The sequence below is a fragment of the Macrotis lagotis genome, chromosome 1 (genome assembly GCF_037893015.1).
Source record: "Macrotis lagotis isolate mMagLag1 chromosome 1, bilby.v1.9.chrom.fasta, whole genome shotgun sequence".
In the NCBI taxonomy this organism is placed as follows: Eukaryota; Metazoa; Chordata; class Mammalia; order Peramelemorphia; family Peramelidae; genus Macrotis; species Macrotis lagotis.
In genome coordinates this window covers 885,890,543-885,907,024 of record NC_133658.1, presented here as the reverse complement: position 1 = coordinate 885,907,024, position 16,482 = coordinate 885,890,543, and the positions used below count along the sequence as shown (strand labels likewise).

The 16,482-nt window shown below is 40.7% G+C and overlaps 1 protein-coding gene across 2 annotated transcripts in view; it reads left to right on the top strand.

The window, feature by feature from the left end:
• Positions 1-5,280: 5,280 nt before the first annotated feature.
• SLC45A1 (solute carrier family 45 member 1) overlaps positions 5,281-16,482 on the top strand; it is a 32,368-nt gene continuing 21,166 nt past the window's right edge. For both annotated transcript variants that reach the window (XR_012474601.1, XM_074218551.1), the window contains exons 1-4: positions 5,281-5,454; positions 8,184-8,611; positions 13,761-13,853; positions 14,289-14,513. Coding sequence is in view for 1 of the 2 variants with exons in the window: in XM_074218551.1 (XP_074074652.1) it covers positions 8,212-8,611; positions 13,761-13,853; positions 14,289-14,513 (718 nt within the window). In the remaining variant the exon portion in view is untranslated. The remainder of the gene's footprint in view (positions 5,455-8,183; positions 8,612-13,760; positions 13,854-14,288; positions 14,514-16,482) is intronic.

Below are 16,482 nucleotides of genomic sequence, written 5' to 3'. Positions count from 1 at the left end.
CAGGGTCATACAGCCAGTATTTGTTAGAGGTGGGCCAAAGAAAACTTGCTTATTCATACTACACTGCTTCTTTTATGTAATACCATTGCATTTTATTTTGATTAATTAATAATCATAATAATAGGATTAATATTATATTATTACTGTTAGGCAGGCAGGTGACTCAGTTGGATTTGGAGTCAGAAAGACCTGGGTTCAAATCCAATCTCAGACATTCTCTAGCTGGGTAAATTCCACATGCCTTCATCCACTGGAAGAAGGAATGGCAAACTACTCCAAAATCTTTGCCAAAAAAACTCCATGGGAAGTATTGGCATGATATGGGTCCACAGAGTTATGAAGAACCAGACATGATTGAACAACATTAATGTTAAGACAATTATACTATGATTGATATCATGTAACAATGTTATAATTTTATAATATGATTGGTAATAAAGTTATATGTGATTGATAAAATAGTGATTGATAGCAGGATAGTGATGGCAATAGTGTTTTATTATAGTCATATTAACATGATTACAATAATAATAATTAGTAGAATATCAGAGCCCTTAAAAACTTTCCCACCATGGAAATTTCCCTGTTGGTTTGATAGTATCTATTGTTTAAAAAAAAAGGAAAGAAATTTTTAAAGTCAATAGCTACAAATATGGCTTAAAATTCAAATACTGTTGGAAGAAACCAAGGAATGTTTTCAACTCATAGAAAGGAATAAAAGATTCAAGAATCTGACCCTTTGCCAAACAGACTGGGGACTAGGAGGGAAGGAGAACTTAGGAAACAGTTGGGATCCAAGGCAAAGGTGAGGTGGAGGGACAGAAGAACTTTGCCCACTGAGAGAGGAGAGTGGAGGTAGGGCATGTGGCTATCCCAGCTTCCTCCCTACAGAAGACTTCATGTCCATTGGATGTGGCTTCTGAAATAGATGTTTGTATAGGGCAATTTTTATTCCTTTGTTGTTTATTTTTAGTCATTTAAGTCATGTCTAACTGTCCATGAGCCCACTTGGACTTTTCTTGGCAAAGATACTGGAGTTGTTTGCCATATCCTTCTCTAGCTCATTTTACAGATGAAGACACTGAGATAAACAAGTGACTTGCCCAGGGTCACCTTGCTGAGATCAAATTTGAATTCAGTGCTCCATCCACTGAACCATCTAGCTGCCATTTTTATTACTATTACTATTTATTACTATTACTATTACACTATTCATCTGATCCAGACCCATCTCCCATATTGTCTTGAGAGTTACCAGTGTCAGAAAATGAAACTAGTTTATGGGGAAAATATTTGTGGGTGGGGTAATACAGTCATAGGATGCAAAGAACCTGAAGACCAAGCTCCTGCTTGTCAAGTTTAAGGATTAAGGCCCATGGGGTGGGGTAGGGGGGCAGGGGGAAGGCACAGTACTTATAAATCAGCAGCCATGGGTTTGAGATTTGAGGGCATGGGTAAAAATTCTGACTCTCTCACTTACTTTCTGGGAAACCTCTGAAACCTTACTAAAAACATCAATTTCCTCTTCTTCCCCTTATGATAAGACTGAACTACATCAATAGTGTCAAACTCAAATAGAAATGGGCACCCCACCCCCAAACACACACACACACACACACACACACACACACACACACACACACACAGAAATGGGGCCACTAAACCATGAACACCCTGTTGCACATTTATTTGCTGTTGTTGGATTTGTGGAGGCAGTTGGGTTTAAGTGACTTGCCCAGAGTCACTGGATTAGTAATTTAATTTGAACTCAAATTTTCCTGACTCCAGGACTATTCACTGCAGATTAACTTTGAAAACCACATCTGAACATTATCTATGTTCTATTGTATTTTTATTTATTTAAAAAAATAGTTCCCAATTACATTTTAATCAGATCCAGGAGAGACTGGGGGAGTATTGATGGCCCTGTGTTTATATCTCTGGAATAAATCACCTTAGATATTCCTCAGTTCAAAAATCTCTGATTCCATATGATTTAGCAAGCACCCTTCCCTTAGGTCTAGCCTCTTCTTAACTTTGCAAAGGGAAGGGGATAAGTGACTTGACTAAGGTCTACAAACCCATCATTTATAGAGCTGAGATTAGACTATAGGGTCTCTAAACCTGTGCTACAGCACCTTGGGCCTTCCCTACTTTCAATACTTTTTCTAAGTAGCCTTCTCTAGTGAAAGGCAGTGTGGTGCCTTAGAAGAGAATGGGCTGGGTCGGCTAGGTGGTGCAGTAGATAGAGCACTGGCCTTGGAGTCAGGAGTACCTGGGTTCAAATCCAGCCTCAGACACTTAATAATTACCTAGCTGTGTGGCCTTGGGCAAGCCACTTAACCCCATTGCCTTGCAAAAAAAAAGAGAGAGCAAGAAAGAGAATGGACTTTGAGTCAAAGAATTTGGATTCAAATCCTGGCTCCTGCCCTTTATCTCCCATGGCTTTGAGTAAGTTGCTTCTACCTGGGCCTCAGTTTCTACATCTGTAAATTGCTGGACAAGGTTAAATTAGATACTCTCTGAGTCTCATCTACCTGAAAGTCTAGTTTCCCATGATTCTTTCTGTATTGTGTAAGAAGGATGGGACAAAAAGTGGATTTGTCCTTGACAGATTAAGTCTGGAAGGAGGATTGGGGAAGTATTTGTACAAATTATGGAAAAGATGGTGCATAAACTTAGAGTTCAGGATTCTTATCAACTGATATTAACTAATGAATAACTTGTTAATTAATAAGATATTATATAATTGATATCTTGTTACAGATAACATAATAATTATAATTAATAATATAGACCTTTAGGACTTAGAAAGCCTTTCACTATGCTATCTTACTGAAGTCACAAAGTCATCTGGTAATACAATTACTACATATATTATTATTATTATTATTAACATTTTTACAGATGAAGAAATTTGAGTTCAGTGAGGCCTAGCATAATCACTGCAGCTAGGTGGCACAATAGATCTGGTGCTGGGACTGGAGATAGGAAGATCTAAATTCAAATCCAGACTTTGACACTTAATAACTGGACAAGTCCCTGAACTTGAGTTTGCCTTAGTTTCTTCCATTGTAAAATGAGGCTAGTAACAAGATCAAGATTGTCGTGATAATGAGATATTTGTTGTGTGCTTAATTAACATAGTTTCTGACCCATAGTAGGTGCCAAACAGATGTTAAATTGTCTGACTTATTGATTTTAGAGTAATTTGCAAATGTTATTCCCCATAAAGAAAGGCAGCAATGGGGGTAAAGGAGGAGGAAGGGGTGATTAGGCAGATGAAGGGATGTTTCTAGCAGAGAGTGTCTGCCTCCAACAACAGCCTTGGAGTCACAAAGATCTAGATTCAATTCCTCCCTGGGGCCCACAGGAGCTCTGAAAACTTGGCCATCAGATCACCGACCTTTCCTTGCTTTTCTCATTCAAAGCAGTCTTTGAATCAGAGAATCCAGCTTCAAGGCCTTGTTCTGTCCAGTCACAGATCAACACATGTTAGAGAAGCTGTTTATTCAGTCTCAGTTTCTTCGTCCAAGAAGTAAAAGGGTTGGACTCTGATTTCTGAAGTCCCTTTTAGTTCTGCTTCAAGGGTCCCATCATAACCTAGAGCAAATCCCTCCATCTTTCCTGGTCTCCCTTGACCCATACATAAAATAATGGGGTTCAACTGAACCCTTTCAACTTCCTTATAAAACTCTAAGTTACAGTCAAGGTGTAGACCTGCAAAAGCAAAAGATATTTTTCCCTTTGCCAGTGAAATCATGTATATTCCCTGTAACTTTAGGACCCTCCTCAAGAACAAAATCTTCATCATTACTTAGATGTGGCACAGCTTTCTCTAAGGTGTATCCAAACTTCAGTCACATGCATCCCTCAAAGTCCATTCATGTGGTATTATTACATTTTATTATTATATTCATCGCTAATTTGGATTATGTAGTCACAAATAAATATTAGATTCTATATGTGGTCCTTGACAAAAGTGTTGGGTAACGTGACCCAGAAGAGCTCAAAGGTTGGACACCCATGATCTAAAAAGATAGAATAGAGAATCTGAAGGAAGATGCTCATGTAGGTTAATTGTCCTCTAGACACAAGCTTAGACCAAAGTGGGATTTGAATTCAGGACCCCCTTTTAGGATTTAACTCAGGATCATAATAGACAGCATTTTGTAGTTCTTTATGGTTTGCAAAGTGTTTTGTATACATGCTCTTATTTGCACTTCCCTCTTTCGGAGCTCTTACTATGACCAGATCTTAGAGTTAACAGTAGTTCACATTTTTTTTTAGGTTTTTTTTGCAAGGCAATGGGTTTAAGTGGCTTGCCCAAGACCACACAGCTAGGTAATTATTAAGTGTCTGAGGTCGAATTTGAACTCAGGTCCTCCTGACTCCAGGGCCGGTGCTCTATCCACTTTGCCACCTAGCTGCCCTGTAGTTCACATTTCTAAAGTCTTTTTGTAAGCACTGTGAAGTGTTCATGCTTCCAGTGAAATTAAAAATATTGATTAAAAAGATAAGAGCCATCTACAGATTGCCAGTGTGATTGCTCTCACTGGCAAATATTTCTTCCTTTACCTGGTTTTCATGGTGTTAAGGGACAAAGCACTGAGAAGCACCATCTCACCCAAGGTAGCCATCCTTCCATAGAGCTGCAAGCGGGAGTATGCCAGTAGATATTTAACCATCAGTTTGGAGAGGGATGGGAGTAGAATTGTATATAAGACACATATTCATTGATCATTATTAACATTTTCTCCATCATTTTCTTAAGCCTAGATAACTGACCAAAAGAGAAATCAATTTTTTCCAATTTCAGAAGTATACACATTTACACTGAAAATGTAACACTTGGCATACCACTGGCTATAAATAGGTTTTCAGCAAGGAGGAGAATTAGAAAATAAATGCTTAAAATTCTTGGACTTCACCGTTGCTTTTTCCTATATATTCCCCATCTTCAAGGCACACTAGGAGGTCAGCAGTACTAGCATTGTAGATTTAGAGTTTGTCATGCCCTCCAACTTGTCCGACTTCCACAAGCTCTCATTGCGCTTCTTTGTCCATGGATGGGTAGGATGCTTAGGGACCTCCTTCCCTTCCAACCCAGAGGTTCTAAGACATAGCTGAGGACTTTGGGTTTTGGAGAAAAGTATGGGTTCTATTCCTGGAATGTCTGATTGGTTTCATATTTGTGATGTCACAGTCAAGGAGGCCCTGGTTGGTCATTATACAGTTGTAAGGTTTAGAAGTTTCCAAGCATAGAAGCTTCCAGAAAAGGACAGGAGGAAGGGGTGATTAGGCAGGTAAAGGGGTGTGTCTAGCAGAGAGTGCCTGCTGCCGACAAGCCTTATGGATTTCAGACATAGAATCAGAGAGGTTGTTTTGGACTATCCCACACAATTTTTTTTCCTACTTGAGTCATCAGGAAATGTTGCTCAAGGATCATTGGGGGTAAGTCCAACCTGTGGACTCCTTCCCATCCTTGTTTCTAAGTCCCTCCTAATTCTCTTTATTACTCCCTCCTACCATCACTGCTTTATTCTATAATGTCATCATATTGTTACAGAATTTCTAGATTTCTCTTTTTGAGTTAGGAATAAATTTTTTAAGGAGATGCTTAAATAGCACCATTAAGAGTCATGGTGATCTTAAATATGAAATCAAGACATCAAAATGAGTAATGAACTTGGAATCACAGGACCTAAGATTGACATTGGCTCTGCCTGTGAGGTCTTGGGTATGACAACCACCTCTTTAGGTTTCTATCTCCTTAAAATGAGGAAACTGGGTTTATAATCTCTAAACTTGCCCTTAGATATAATTAATTTAAACATTGAAAACTTTTGTGATTTTTAAGATTAATTTTAATTACTAATTAAACATGATTCTCAACTTAAGATAAATGTTTTCTGTATCATTAGATTGGAAGCTTTTTTTTTTAAATCTTGGATCATTTTATTGATCAAAGTAGCCAAGTCTCAGGGGCGGCTAGGTGGTGCAGTGGATAGAGCACCAGCCCTGGAGTCAGGAGGACCTGAGTTCAAATACAGCCTCAGACACTTAATCATTACCTAGCTGTGTGGCCTTGGGCAAGCCACTTAACCCCATTTTTGCCTTGCAAAAACCTAAAAAAAAAAAAAGATAAATGATTTTATAGGTCAGTTTGGGAAATTTTTTGAGTATAAGAATTCTTTCCTTCAAACCAGATAGTGACCCATTTATGACTTAATAAATGAGTCCCCAGCATATAATAAGCATTTACTAAATGTTGGTTGATTAGTATCAGACTCACATTCCCTAGGCCAGGTTATCTCTTGGTGGGGTGCATGCAATGGAGAGAAGGGAGGAATAAATGATGAATGAGGAATTGGAGAAAAGTATGGGTTCTAGATAAGCTTACTGAACCTTGTCCCAGGTCGACATACCACTATAACAAACTTTTTAAACTTTTTTCCCCCTCTGGGTTGTTCTACAGAAATATTAGAGAAAAGGAAAAATTAATAGGTGAAATAGATTACAGATCAATGCAGAATAATGGATCAAGGGTCTTACTTGCCTCCAGGAAGACCTGACTTCAAAACTGCATCTGATCCTTAACAAATATTGGAAAATCATTTGTATCCCTGGGGCTCTTCTTCATTTGTAAAATGAAGGGTTTGGGCTAACTGGTCTCTGAGGTCCCTCCCAACCCTAGGTCCAGGATCTTTGCTTCTTCTGGGTCTGCCTCTCCCTTCCAACACTAAATAGATATTCTCTGAATCTAGCCACCAAGTCTCTGAAGACTGTCTTTTGACCTTTTTTGTTCATGGGCAATGTTAATGGAAGAAGGATGACAAAGGCCCCATTCCTCCTTTGTCACCTGGGAAAAAACACAGAACCTCAGAGCAGAAAGAGACCTTTGTCCATTCAGTGTAAACCTTAGCTGAAAGAATACTCCTCTCCAACCATAACCGTGTCCTGCTCAAAGACCTCCCAAGAGGTCTTCCCGCCTACTTGCCATCCAGCCTGTGATTTTGCCTGTCCCTCTAACATGAACAGCTATTTTTTTTTCATTTAAAAGGAATATATGAAAACTACAGGGAATGCTGGAAATCATTCAGACGCGTTAAATTTAAAGATGAAAACATAAGAAGTTCTTGCTGACATGAGAATTTTCTTGATCAATTAATCCATGAACAGGTACTAGATGTCTGCAAGGTGCTGGCCACTGTCCTAGATTAGTCCGTGGGGACACACACACACACACACACACACACACACACACACACACACACAAATGAAACAAGGGAAAAGGCACAACATTCACAGATAAGTGAATTCAGGATAAATATGCAGCAATGGGGGTGGCCCTAGCAACTAGGAAGTTTAGGAAAAGCTTTTGTAGGAGGCAGAGGTGAGGAGGAGAAGTCCTCCAGGCAAGAGGGGACAATGTGAGCAGAGAGATGCAAGGGGGAGATCAGAATGCTATGCTCAGAAAGTGATCCTTCCCTGCTAGTGTTGTTGTTTCAGCATCCCTGCCTCCAAATGTCCTGGGGTTTCCTTTGCATATACTTAGGAGTAAGAGTTGGAAGGGACCTCCAGAGGACACCTGGTTTTATCCTCTCTCTCCCCTCCCAATTTGTAGATGCAGATGCTGAGACCAAGAGAGGGGAAGTCTCTTGCCCAAAATCATGCAGGTTCAGTCAGAACCCAAAGAATGTCAACTCTTGGAGGGCAAGGAAGGTCTCACATTGTCTTTGTCATTTGCACGTCTAGCACAGTGTCTAGCACCCAGAAGGCATTTAGTAAATACTTGTGGTTTTATTGACTAATGGATAAATATATGGATGGAGGCAGGGAGAATGGATAGATGCATGGAAGCAAGGAGAAATGGATGGAGGCAAGAAGGAATGGATGGATGGATGAATGCAAGCAAGAATGGATGACTGACCAGATGGAAGCAAGGAGGTATGGACAGGTGGATGGATAAGTGGTGGTAAGGAGAAATGGTCAGATGGATAATTAGAGGCAGGGAAGAATGGATGGATGGAAGGATAGATGGATGGATGGAAGCAAAGAGGAATGGATGGGTAGAAGAATAGGTGGAGGTAAGGAGAAATGAACAGATGAATAGATGGAGGCAGGGAGGAATGGATGACTATTTTGATGGTTGCCAGTGCACTGATTTCTCTTTTCCACAGGAACGTCCACTGATCTTCCTTTCCTAGGATGATCCCTCCTACGACTGGGACCCCTCCTCCAAGTGAGGTTCTCTTCCCTACGCTGACTTCTCAGGAATTCTGGAGGTCACAGGTCTCAGGGTACACGGGAACTGTGACTCGGCACATCAGCCATCGGGCCAACAACTTTAAGAGACACCCTAAGAGGAGGAAACATATCCGCCCTTCTCCACCTCCACCTCCGAATACACCCTGTCCAATAGACCTGATTGACTTTGGGGACCTGCACCCTCAGAGGTCCTTTCGGGAGCTGCTATTCAATGGCTGCATCCTCTTTGGAATTGAGTTCAGCTACGCCATGGAGACAGCGTATGTGACCCCTGTCCTCCTCCAGATGGGGCTCCCGGATGAGCTCTACAGCATGGTCTGGTTCATCAGTCCAATTCTAGGTAACCATTAATTTCCAGTATTCTTCTGGTATCTTCTGGTCTTTATACAATGATGACAATAGCTAAACTACTTATACAGCACTTTAAAATTTGCAAAACTTTGTATATAGTAATCAATCAATTAATAAACATTTATTAAGTGTCTACCATGTAAGCTAAACACTGGCGATCCAAAGAAGCAAAAGATTGTCCCTACCCTCAAGGAGCTTACAGTCTAATGAGGGAGACATGGTGCAAGAAAATATGTTCAAAGCTCTATACAGGATAAAGGGAAATAATTAATAGAAGGAAGGCTCCCAATAAAAGATGGGATTCTTGAAGGATACTAGAGAAGGCAATAGTCAGAATGGAGGAAGGGGAGGATTACAGAATGGGTGATAGCCTTAGAAAATCCTGGAGTTAAGAGATGGTGTCTTGTTCATGAACAGGTCAGGAGGCTTGGATCTATGAAGGCTGGAAAGGTAGGAGGGAACCAGGTTGTGAAGAAGGGCTTTGAATGCCAAACAAGGCATTTTGCATTTGATTCTAGAGGCTATAGGAAGCCACTGAAGTTTGAGTAGAGGGGTGATCTGAGCTTTAGGAAAACCCCTTTATTGGTTGAATGGAGGATGGATTGGAGTGGGGACAGATTTGGGGCAGCCAGATGCACCATCAGTGATAGTACAGCTAGGAGGTGATGAGAGCCTGGCAGGGCAGTGGTGGGGGCAAAAGAAAGAAAGGGGCTTATTTGAGAGATTCTGCAAAGGTGAAATTACCAAACTTGGCAACAGCTTGGGGTGTGTGTGTGTGTGTGTGTGTGTGTGTGTGTGTGTGTGTGTATGTGTGATAGATAGAGAGGATGACCCCTTGTTGTGAACCTGAGGGACTGTTGCCCTCTTTGATTTTGATAACAACCCAGTGAAGTAGGTTTTATAATGATTCTTATAGAAGAGTCCACTGTAGTTGAGAGAAATTAAGTGACTTGCTCAGGGCCACACAGTATTTGTCTGATACAGGATTTGAACTCAGATCTTGACTGACTCTGAGGTTGGCTTTAAACTGAGATCCCCCTGACTCCAGGGCCAATGCTCTCCCTACTGAGCCACCTACTTAGCTCCCTTCATAGTTACACTGCACTGTATGTATGCACACACACAAATAAATGAATCTGCATTCATGGTAGAGGGAACTCTGGGATTATTGATTACAGTGGAAAAAAGGAGCAGTCCTGGATACAGGAGACTTGGATTCAAATCTCAATTCTGCTTCTTACTACCATGGGATCTTCTCCTCTTTGAGCCTCAGTTTCCTCCACTGAAAATGAGCTGGAGAAGGAAGTGGCCAACCATTCCAGTATCTTAGCCAAGAAAATCTCAAATGGGGTCATCATGACTGAAAAATGATCAAACCACACTAAACTCTAAGTGGATGCTACCTAGCTCAGGCTAACCTGGTGATCCTCATATCAAAGATGGGGTGAGAAGAGAGCTCAGAGGTCATCCAGTCAAGCCACCTTGACTTGAGCTCCAGAGTAGTGAAGGGACTTGAATAGAACACCAGACCTGAGGGCAGCTAGGTGATGCATTGAATAGAGCATGGGCCTGGAGTCAGGAAGCCCTGAGTTCAAATTTGACCCCAGATACTTAATAATTACCTAGTTGTATGACCTTGAGCAAATCACTTAACCCTATTGCCTTGCAAAAATAAAATTAAAATAAAATAATAAAAAGAACACTAGACCTGGAGTCAGGAAGGACTGAGTACAAATCTTATTTCAGATATTTACTAACTATCTACTGGGTAAGTCACTCTCTCAGACTCAGTTTCTTCATCGGTAAATGGAGATAAAAATAGCATCTACTTCCCAGGGTGGTTGTGCAGATGAAACGTGTTATACAAATTCGAGTTGTTATTAGCCAGGGTCACGATGGGGAAGGCAATTATTTAGAAAAATCCCTTCATTGGTTGAATGGAGGATGGATTGGGCTGGGGGCAGACTTAGGGCAGGCAGTATTTATCTGATGCTTGAAGGTATGCCAAGAAGCTTGTCTGCATGATGTCACCTGTACTTTGTTGTTTGGTTGTATCCAACTCTTCTTTTTGGTTTTTTTTTATTTTGTTTTTTTAGGGGCTTTTTTGCAAGGCAAATGGGGTTAAGTGGCTTGCCCAAGGCCACGCAGCTAGGTAATTATTAAGGGTCTAAGACCGGATTTGAACCCAGGTACTCCTGACTCCAAAGCCGCTGTTTTATCCACTGCGCCACCTAGCCTCCCCCTGTATCCAACTCTTCTTGACCCCTTTTTAGTGTTTTCTTAGCAAAGCTACTGAAATAGTTTGCCATTTTCTTCTTCTTCAGCTCATTTTTACAGATGAGGAAACTGAGGCAAGAGAAACTGAAGGTTAAGTGACTTAACCAGGGTCACACAGCTAGAAAGTTTGTGAAGCCAGATTTGAATTTATGAGGAGTCTTCCTGACTCCAGATCCAGCACTCTACACAGTGCATCACCAAATGTAAGGAGATTTACAGTAATTTATCTAGGGTCACATAGCTAATATATATCAGAGGTGGGATTTGAATCTGGGTCTTCCTGAAAAGTCTAGCATTCTTTATTTAATTTATCTTGTGATCTTTGAGGTCTCTTCCAACTCTTTTTTCTGATTCTAGTTTTATCATCTCTGTCTTAATCTCAGTTTCCTTTTCCCTCTACAAAATGATGGGATTGGGCTAAATAGATTGTTCTTAATGCTAGGTTTACCAAAAAAAAAGGTAAAAAAGTACCTGACCCTTTGGCTTCAATCAGTTGTAAAGGGGAAGGGGGAATTTGTTGTCCCTGCCCCCAAGAAGCTTCTAATCTGAAAAAAAAATTAAATTAAATAAAAAGAAATGACAAGGGGGGGGCAGCTGGGTAGCTCAGTGGATAGAGCACTGGTCCTGGAGTCAGGAAGACCTCAGTTCAAATCCAACCTCAGACACTTAATAATTACCTAGCTGTGTGGCCTTGGGCAAGTCACTTAACCCCATTGCCTTCAATAAAAAAGAAATTAAATAAATTAAAAAAAAGAAATGACAAGGGAATGGTTTCAGAAAAACATGCAAGACCTACATAAACTGATAAAAATAAAATAAGAACTGGGAATCATTGTGCACAATAATAGCAATATTGTAATGATGATCAACTGTGAGAGACTTGGCTATTTTGTGGGGTTTTTTTTAGAATTTTCAAGGCAACAGGGTTAAGTGGCTTGGCCAAGGCCACACAGCTAGGTCTTTAGTAAGTGTCTGAGACCGGATTTGAACCCAGGTCCTCCTGACTCCAAGGCCAGTGCTTTATTCACTATGCCACCTAGCCACCCCTGAGACTTGGTTACTTTGATCAATAAAATGATCCAAGATTTAAAAAAAAAAAGCTTCCAATCTAATGATACAGAAAACACGAAAACGTTTTGCAAACCAGTTATAGATGGGCTAAATTTGAGATAATCACAGAGGGAAATCACTAGCAAGAAGTATGTATGAGTAAAGTATGAAATTTTAGGGGGTGGCTAGGTGGCACAGTGGGGGGGGGGGCTAACTCATGAAGGACTTTAAAACCAAACTGAGAATTTTATTTTTTATCTTGGAGGTAGTAAGGAGCCACTGAGTTTATTGAAAAAGGGTCAGATTTGTACCTTGGATTAGTTTGATAGCTGCATGAAGGATGAAGATACTTGAGCCAGGAAAGTCAATCAGCAGGGATGAAGTCTTGCACCAGGGGAGGGCAGTGCCAGAGGAGAGAAGGGAGCATAGGGTGAAAGAAATGTCTATGAGACATCTAGGGGATACCTTGGTGCCCAGCACAAGGGGTCTGAAGGCAGGAAACTATCTTTGTGAGTTCAAATATGACCTCAGACACTTAATAGCTGTGTGACTTAGGGTAAGTCACTTTATTCTATTTGTATCAGTTTCTGTCTCTGTAAAATGAATTGGAGAAGGAAGTGGCAAACCACTCTGCTATCTTTGTCAAAACCTCAAATGGGACCACAAAGAGTCGAACACAACTGAAAAACGACTGAACAATAGCAATAAAAATGCTTTGGGCAGCTAGGTGGCGCAGTGGATAGAGCACCAGCCTTGGAGTCAGGAGTACCTGGGTTCAAATCCGACCTCAGACACTCAATAACTACCTAGCTGTGTGGCCTTGGGCAAGCCACTTAACCCCATTGCCTTGCAAAGAAAAAAAATGTTTTGATTTGGTGATAGAGTCTATAGGATTAGAAGAGGGGAGGAAATCAGCAAATGAGGAATCTAGGATGAGCCTTAGATGCAAGCTGGGGTGATTTGTATGGTGATCTTCTAAGGAAGTCTGGAAAAGGGACAGGTGAAGCTTGCAAATTCTCATTTGAACTTCTTGAGTTTGAGGTCCATGAGACATGCAGGATGATAAGATAGATGGATGGAGATCCAAGACCGGAAGTCAGATAAATAAGTCAGAATCATCAGCATAAAAAAGTTCTAAGATTCCTTTGAACTCTGGTCATATGACATGATCTGGGGGTTCTGTTGAAGATAGAGAATCATTAGATTTAGGGCTGAAAAGGACCTGATACATAGACAATTGATCTTACTGCCTTATATGACAGATGAGTCAACTGAGGTCCCCCAGAGATCAAACTGGGTTCTGAGAAAAAGGAAAACAGTAAGAAAAGGCAGCAACAGACAATATAAAGAACATTAACATTGAAATCACAGGCTCTTCTGTTCATATCCTGACTTGGCTATTTACTACCTATAGGATTCTAGACTAAATTTTCTCTTCTTTCAGATGATGTGGTGAGTCAAGATGGTTTCTGGTAACTGTTTTAAGGCCTTTTCAGCTCTTATTTTGTTTGTCCTGAATTAAGTTTTGTTTTGTCCAGATTAAACCAGACAACTGCTATATAATTTTTGCATTCTGAATTTAATAAGTCCTTTGATTTCTGGGGGACCCCAGTTGGCTCATCTGTCTGTCTCTGTCTCTTTTTCTTTCTCTATGTCTGCATTCTGCGTTTCTCTGTCTCTTTTTTTTCTGTCTGTCTCTGTATGTGTGGGTGTCTGTCTCCATCTGTCTCTCCTTCTCATCAGTTCTTCTGGGTACCAGATGTGAGTACACATCTGTGTGTGTGATAACCACAGTCACTTTTCTGTTGCAGGCTTCCTTCTGCAGCCTTTGCTGGGTGCTTGGAGCGACAGGTGCACTTCAAAGTTTGGAAGGAGACGGCCTTTCATCCTGGTGCTGGCTATAGGTTTGTGGTTTTGCTATTTTAAATACCTCCCCAGCCCTAACCCAAACCAGGCTCAACCCATTGTTTTCAGAAAAGACTGAGCCAGCTGACTTATTCAGGGAGCATGTTCTTCTGTGTTTTCACCTTTAGCCACCATCCTGGGCTGGAACATAAATCATGTAGAAGGGCTCATCTTTACCCTGTGTCTGTAATTTTTATTGGGTCTCTTGCTTGATTTTAGGACATGGAAGGATTTTCCATGACTTGACCCTTTAGAAGAAGGACTGAGTCTCCCACCATAGATGGCAAATCTATTTTTTACCTGAAGGATTAAGCTAAGTCCCAATTCCAAAAGACTGTATAGCAGTCAGGCTCAGGTTTGAGTTCAAAGTGGCCAGTTAATGTCTTCTCCTGGTTGACTCACTCTAGGGTCTTTACCCCCTTCTTGTGTCCTAGGTGCACTTCTGGGACTTTCACTTTTACTGAACGGGAGAGACATTGGCCTCGCTCTGGCAGACACAGTCAGTAATCACAAATGGGGCATCATTCTCACTGTATGTGGAGTGGTCCTCATGGATTTCAGTGCTGACTCAGCAGACAACCCAAGCCATGCCTACATGATGGATGTATGCAGTCCTGTGGATCAGGACAGAGGACTAAACATCCATGCCCTCCTAGCAGGTACTGTATCATGGCCTTGCTCAACACAGTGCCACGGACCTTAGGCCGTGAGGGAGATGGTTCCTGAATGTGATTTCATTGACTTAGCTTCTTGCATAAAAAAAAAGATTCCTAACCATTGAAATTATCTCAAATTGGAATGAGGACAGGAAGTAATGGGTTCCCTCTTCTCTGGAGGGGAAGAGGGAGGGTCTTTGAAAAAACATTGGGTGATCATTTGTTTCAAGAATTGCAAAGAACAGTCTTTTGAGTGTCTGTTGGACTAGCTGGCCTCTGATATTCTATGATTGTACCTTACTTGGAGATGAAAAAATAATTGATGTCTGGCGGAGAGGGATGATGATTTGCACCAGTGGAAGGAGCTGCCTTTCAGACGAAAAGAGGTTAATTCAAGTGGGAAACAAAGTTCTTGTAGTAATATAGTTCCAATGAATGCTCAGAAGAGTGAATCCATTTACACATTCATAGGTCATAGGATCATAGCCCTAAAGGCAGAAGATGGCTAAAAAGATATCAAGTCCAATACTCTCATCCTAGAGAAGAGGAAACTGAGACCCAAAGTAATTTGTCCAAGATCAAACAGGATTTCATTTCTAGCGCTCTTTCTTCTGATCAAGAAAAAGAATTAGTTCCATGGCTTATTTTAACATCTATATACTTCTGATGGAGCAGGAGGGATAGTACAACATAGTAGAGAGAGTCTCAAAGTTAGAAAGAACCAGGTTCAGGTCCCACCTCTGACACATACCGCTGACAAGACCCTGGGGCGTCCCTCAACCTGACTCAGTGTCTCCAGACAACTCTCAGTTTGTAAGTCACGATGCTGGTATGATCAGCTTTGGGGAAGAGTTTCCTCACTGGGAGGAAATATCAATGAAATAAAAGATCTGGACCAAAAAAGGAAATTTTCTAATGAGAGACAAAGCTAAGCAGGTTCATTTTGCATTCAGGAGGTTCTGCATTTAAAAATCTGCCTCTGATACACAAATAGGATCAAAGGGAGTTTGAACATTCATTGCTAGTTCCTGATACTGATGAAAAATCATATATCTGAAGCAAAAGAAAAAGAAAAAGAATGTGTGTGTATGTGTGTTTGCAAGGCAAGGGGAGTTGTCCTAGGTCACACAGTTTAGGTAGTTATTAAGTGTCTGAGTTCGGATTTGAACTCAGGTCTTCCTGACTCCAGGATTGGTAAGTAAAGATTATTAGATGTATTTAAAGTAAAGATTATTAGAAATAAAGTAAGAAAAAAGAGGAGTTATTGTGAACAATATAAATATAAGTAGATAGAAGATGTAAGCCCCTATTCAATGGGTTGGGGCAGGCAGATGGTGCTTGAATCAAGTTTTGAAGAAATTCTCAAATTTATATACAGCAAGAGAGATCAGGGAAGGGAGGTCTTGCCATTCTAACAATGAGTGGAGTAATAGGGAAGTTGATTTTCTGACCCTTTCTAGAAGAAATATTAGTTCTAATTTGATGGCATACTCCCATGGCAGGATGAATGATGTGACATGGCCCGAGATGTTCTAGATGGATGAATGAATATAAAGCATGGTCTGGGGCAAGTTATTTATAGACTTTTAGGTGATTCAGTAACCTGAGGAGAAGTCTGAGATGAACAGATTAACTCACCCAGGAAAAAGAGACATGATTCTGGACCATTGGGGCTATTCCATGGAAGAGAACGGGATCAGTGGAAAGATTACTATCTTTCAAAAATAGACAGGCCGGATGGATGATTACAGTTAATAAGGATATTAAGGGCTAACATGAAAAATATTTTAAAAAGAATTTTACATTGGAAAGGACTCAAGGCCATGTAGTCTAACCCATACATGAAGAATTTTTTCAACTATCTACCTCAGAAGTCTAAATACACACACACACACACACACACACACACACACACACACACACACACACACACACTGTGTATTGTAGTTCCTTTTTTTTGGTTTGTTTTTTG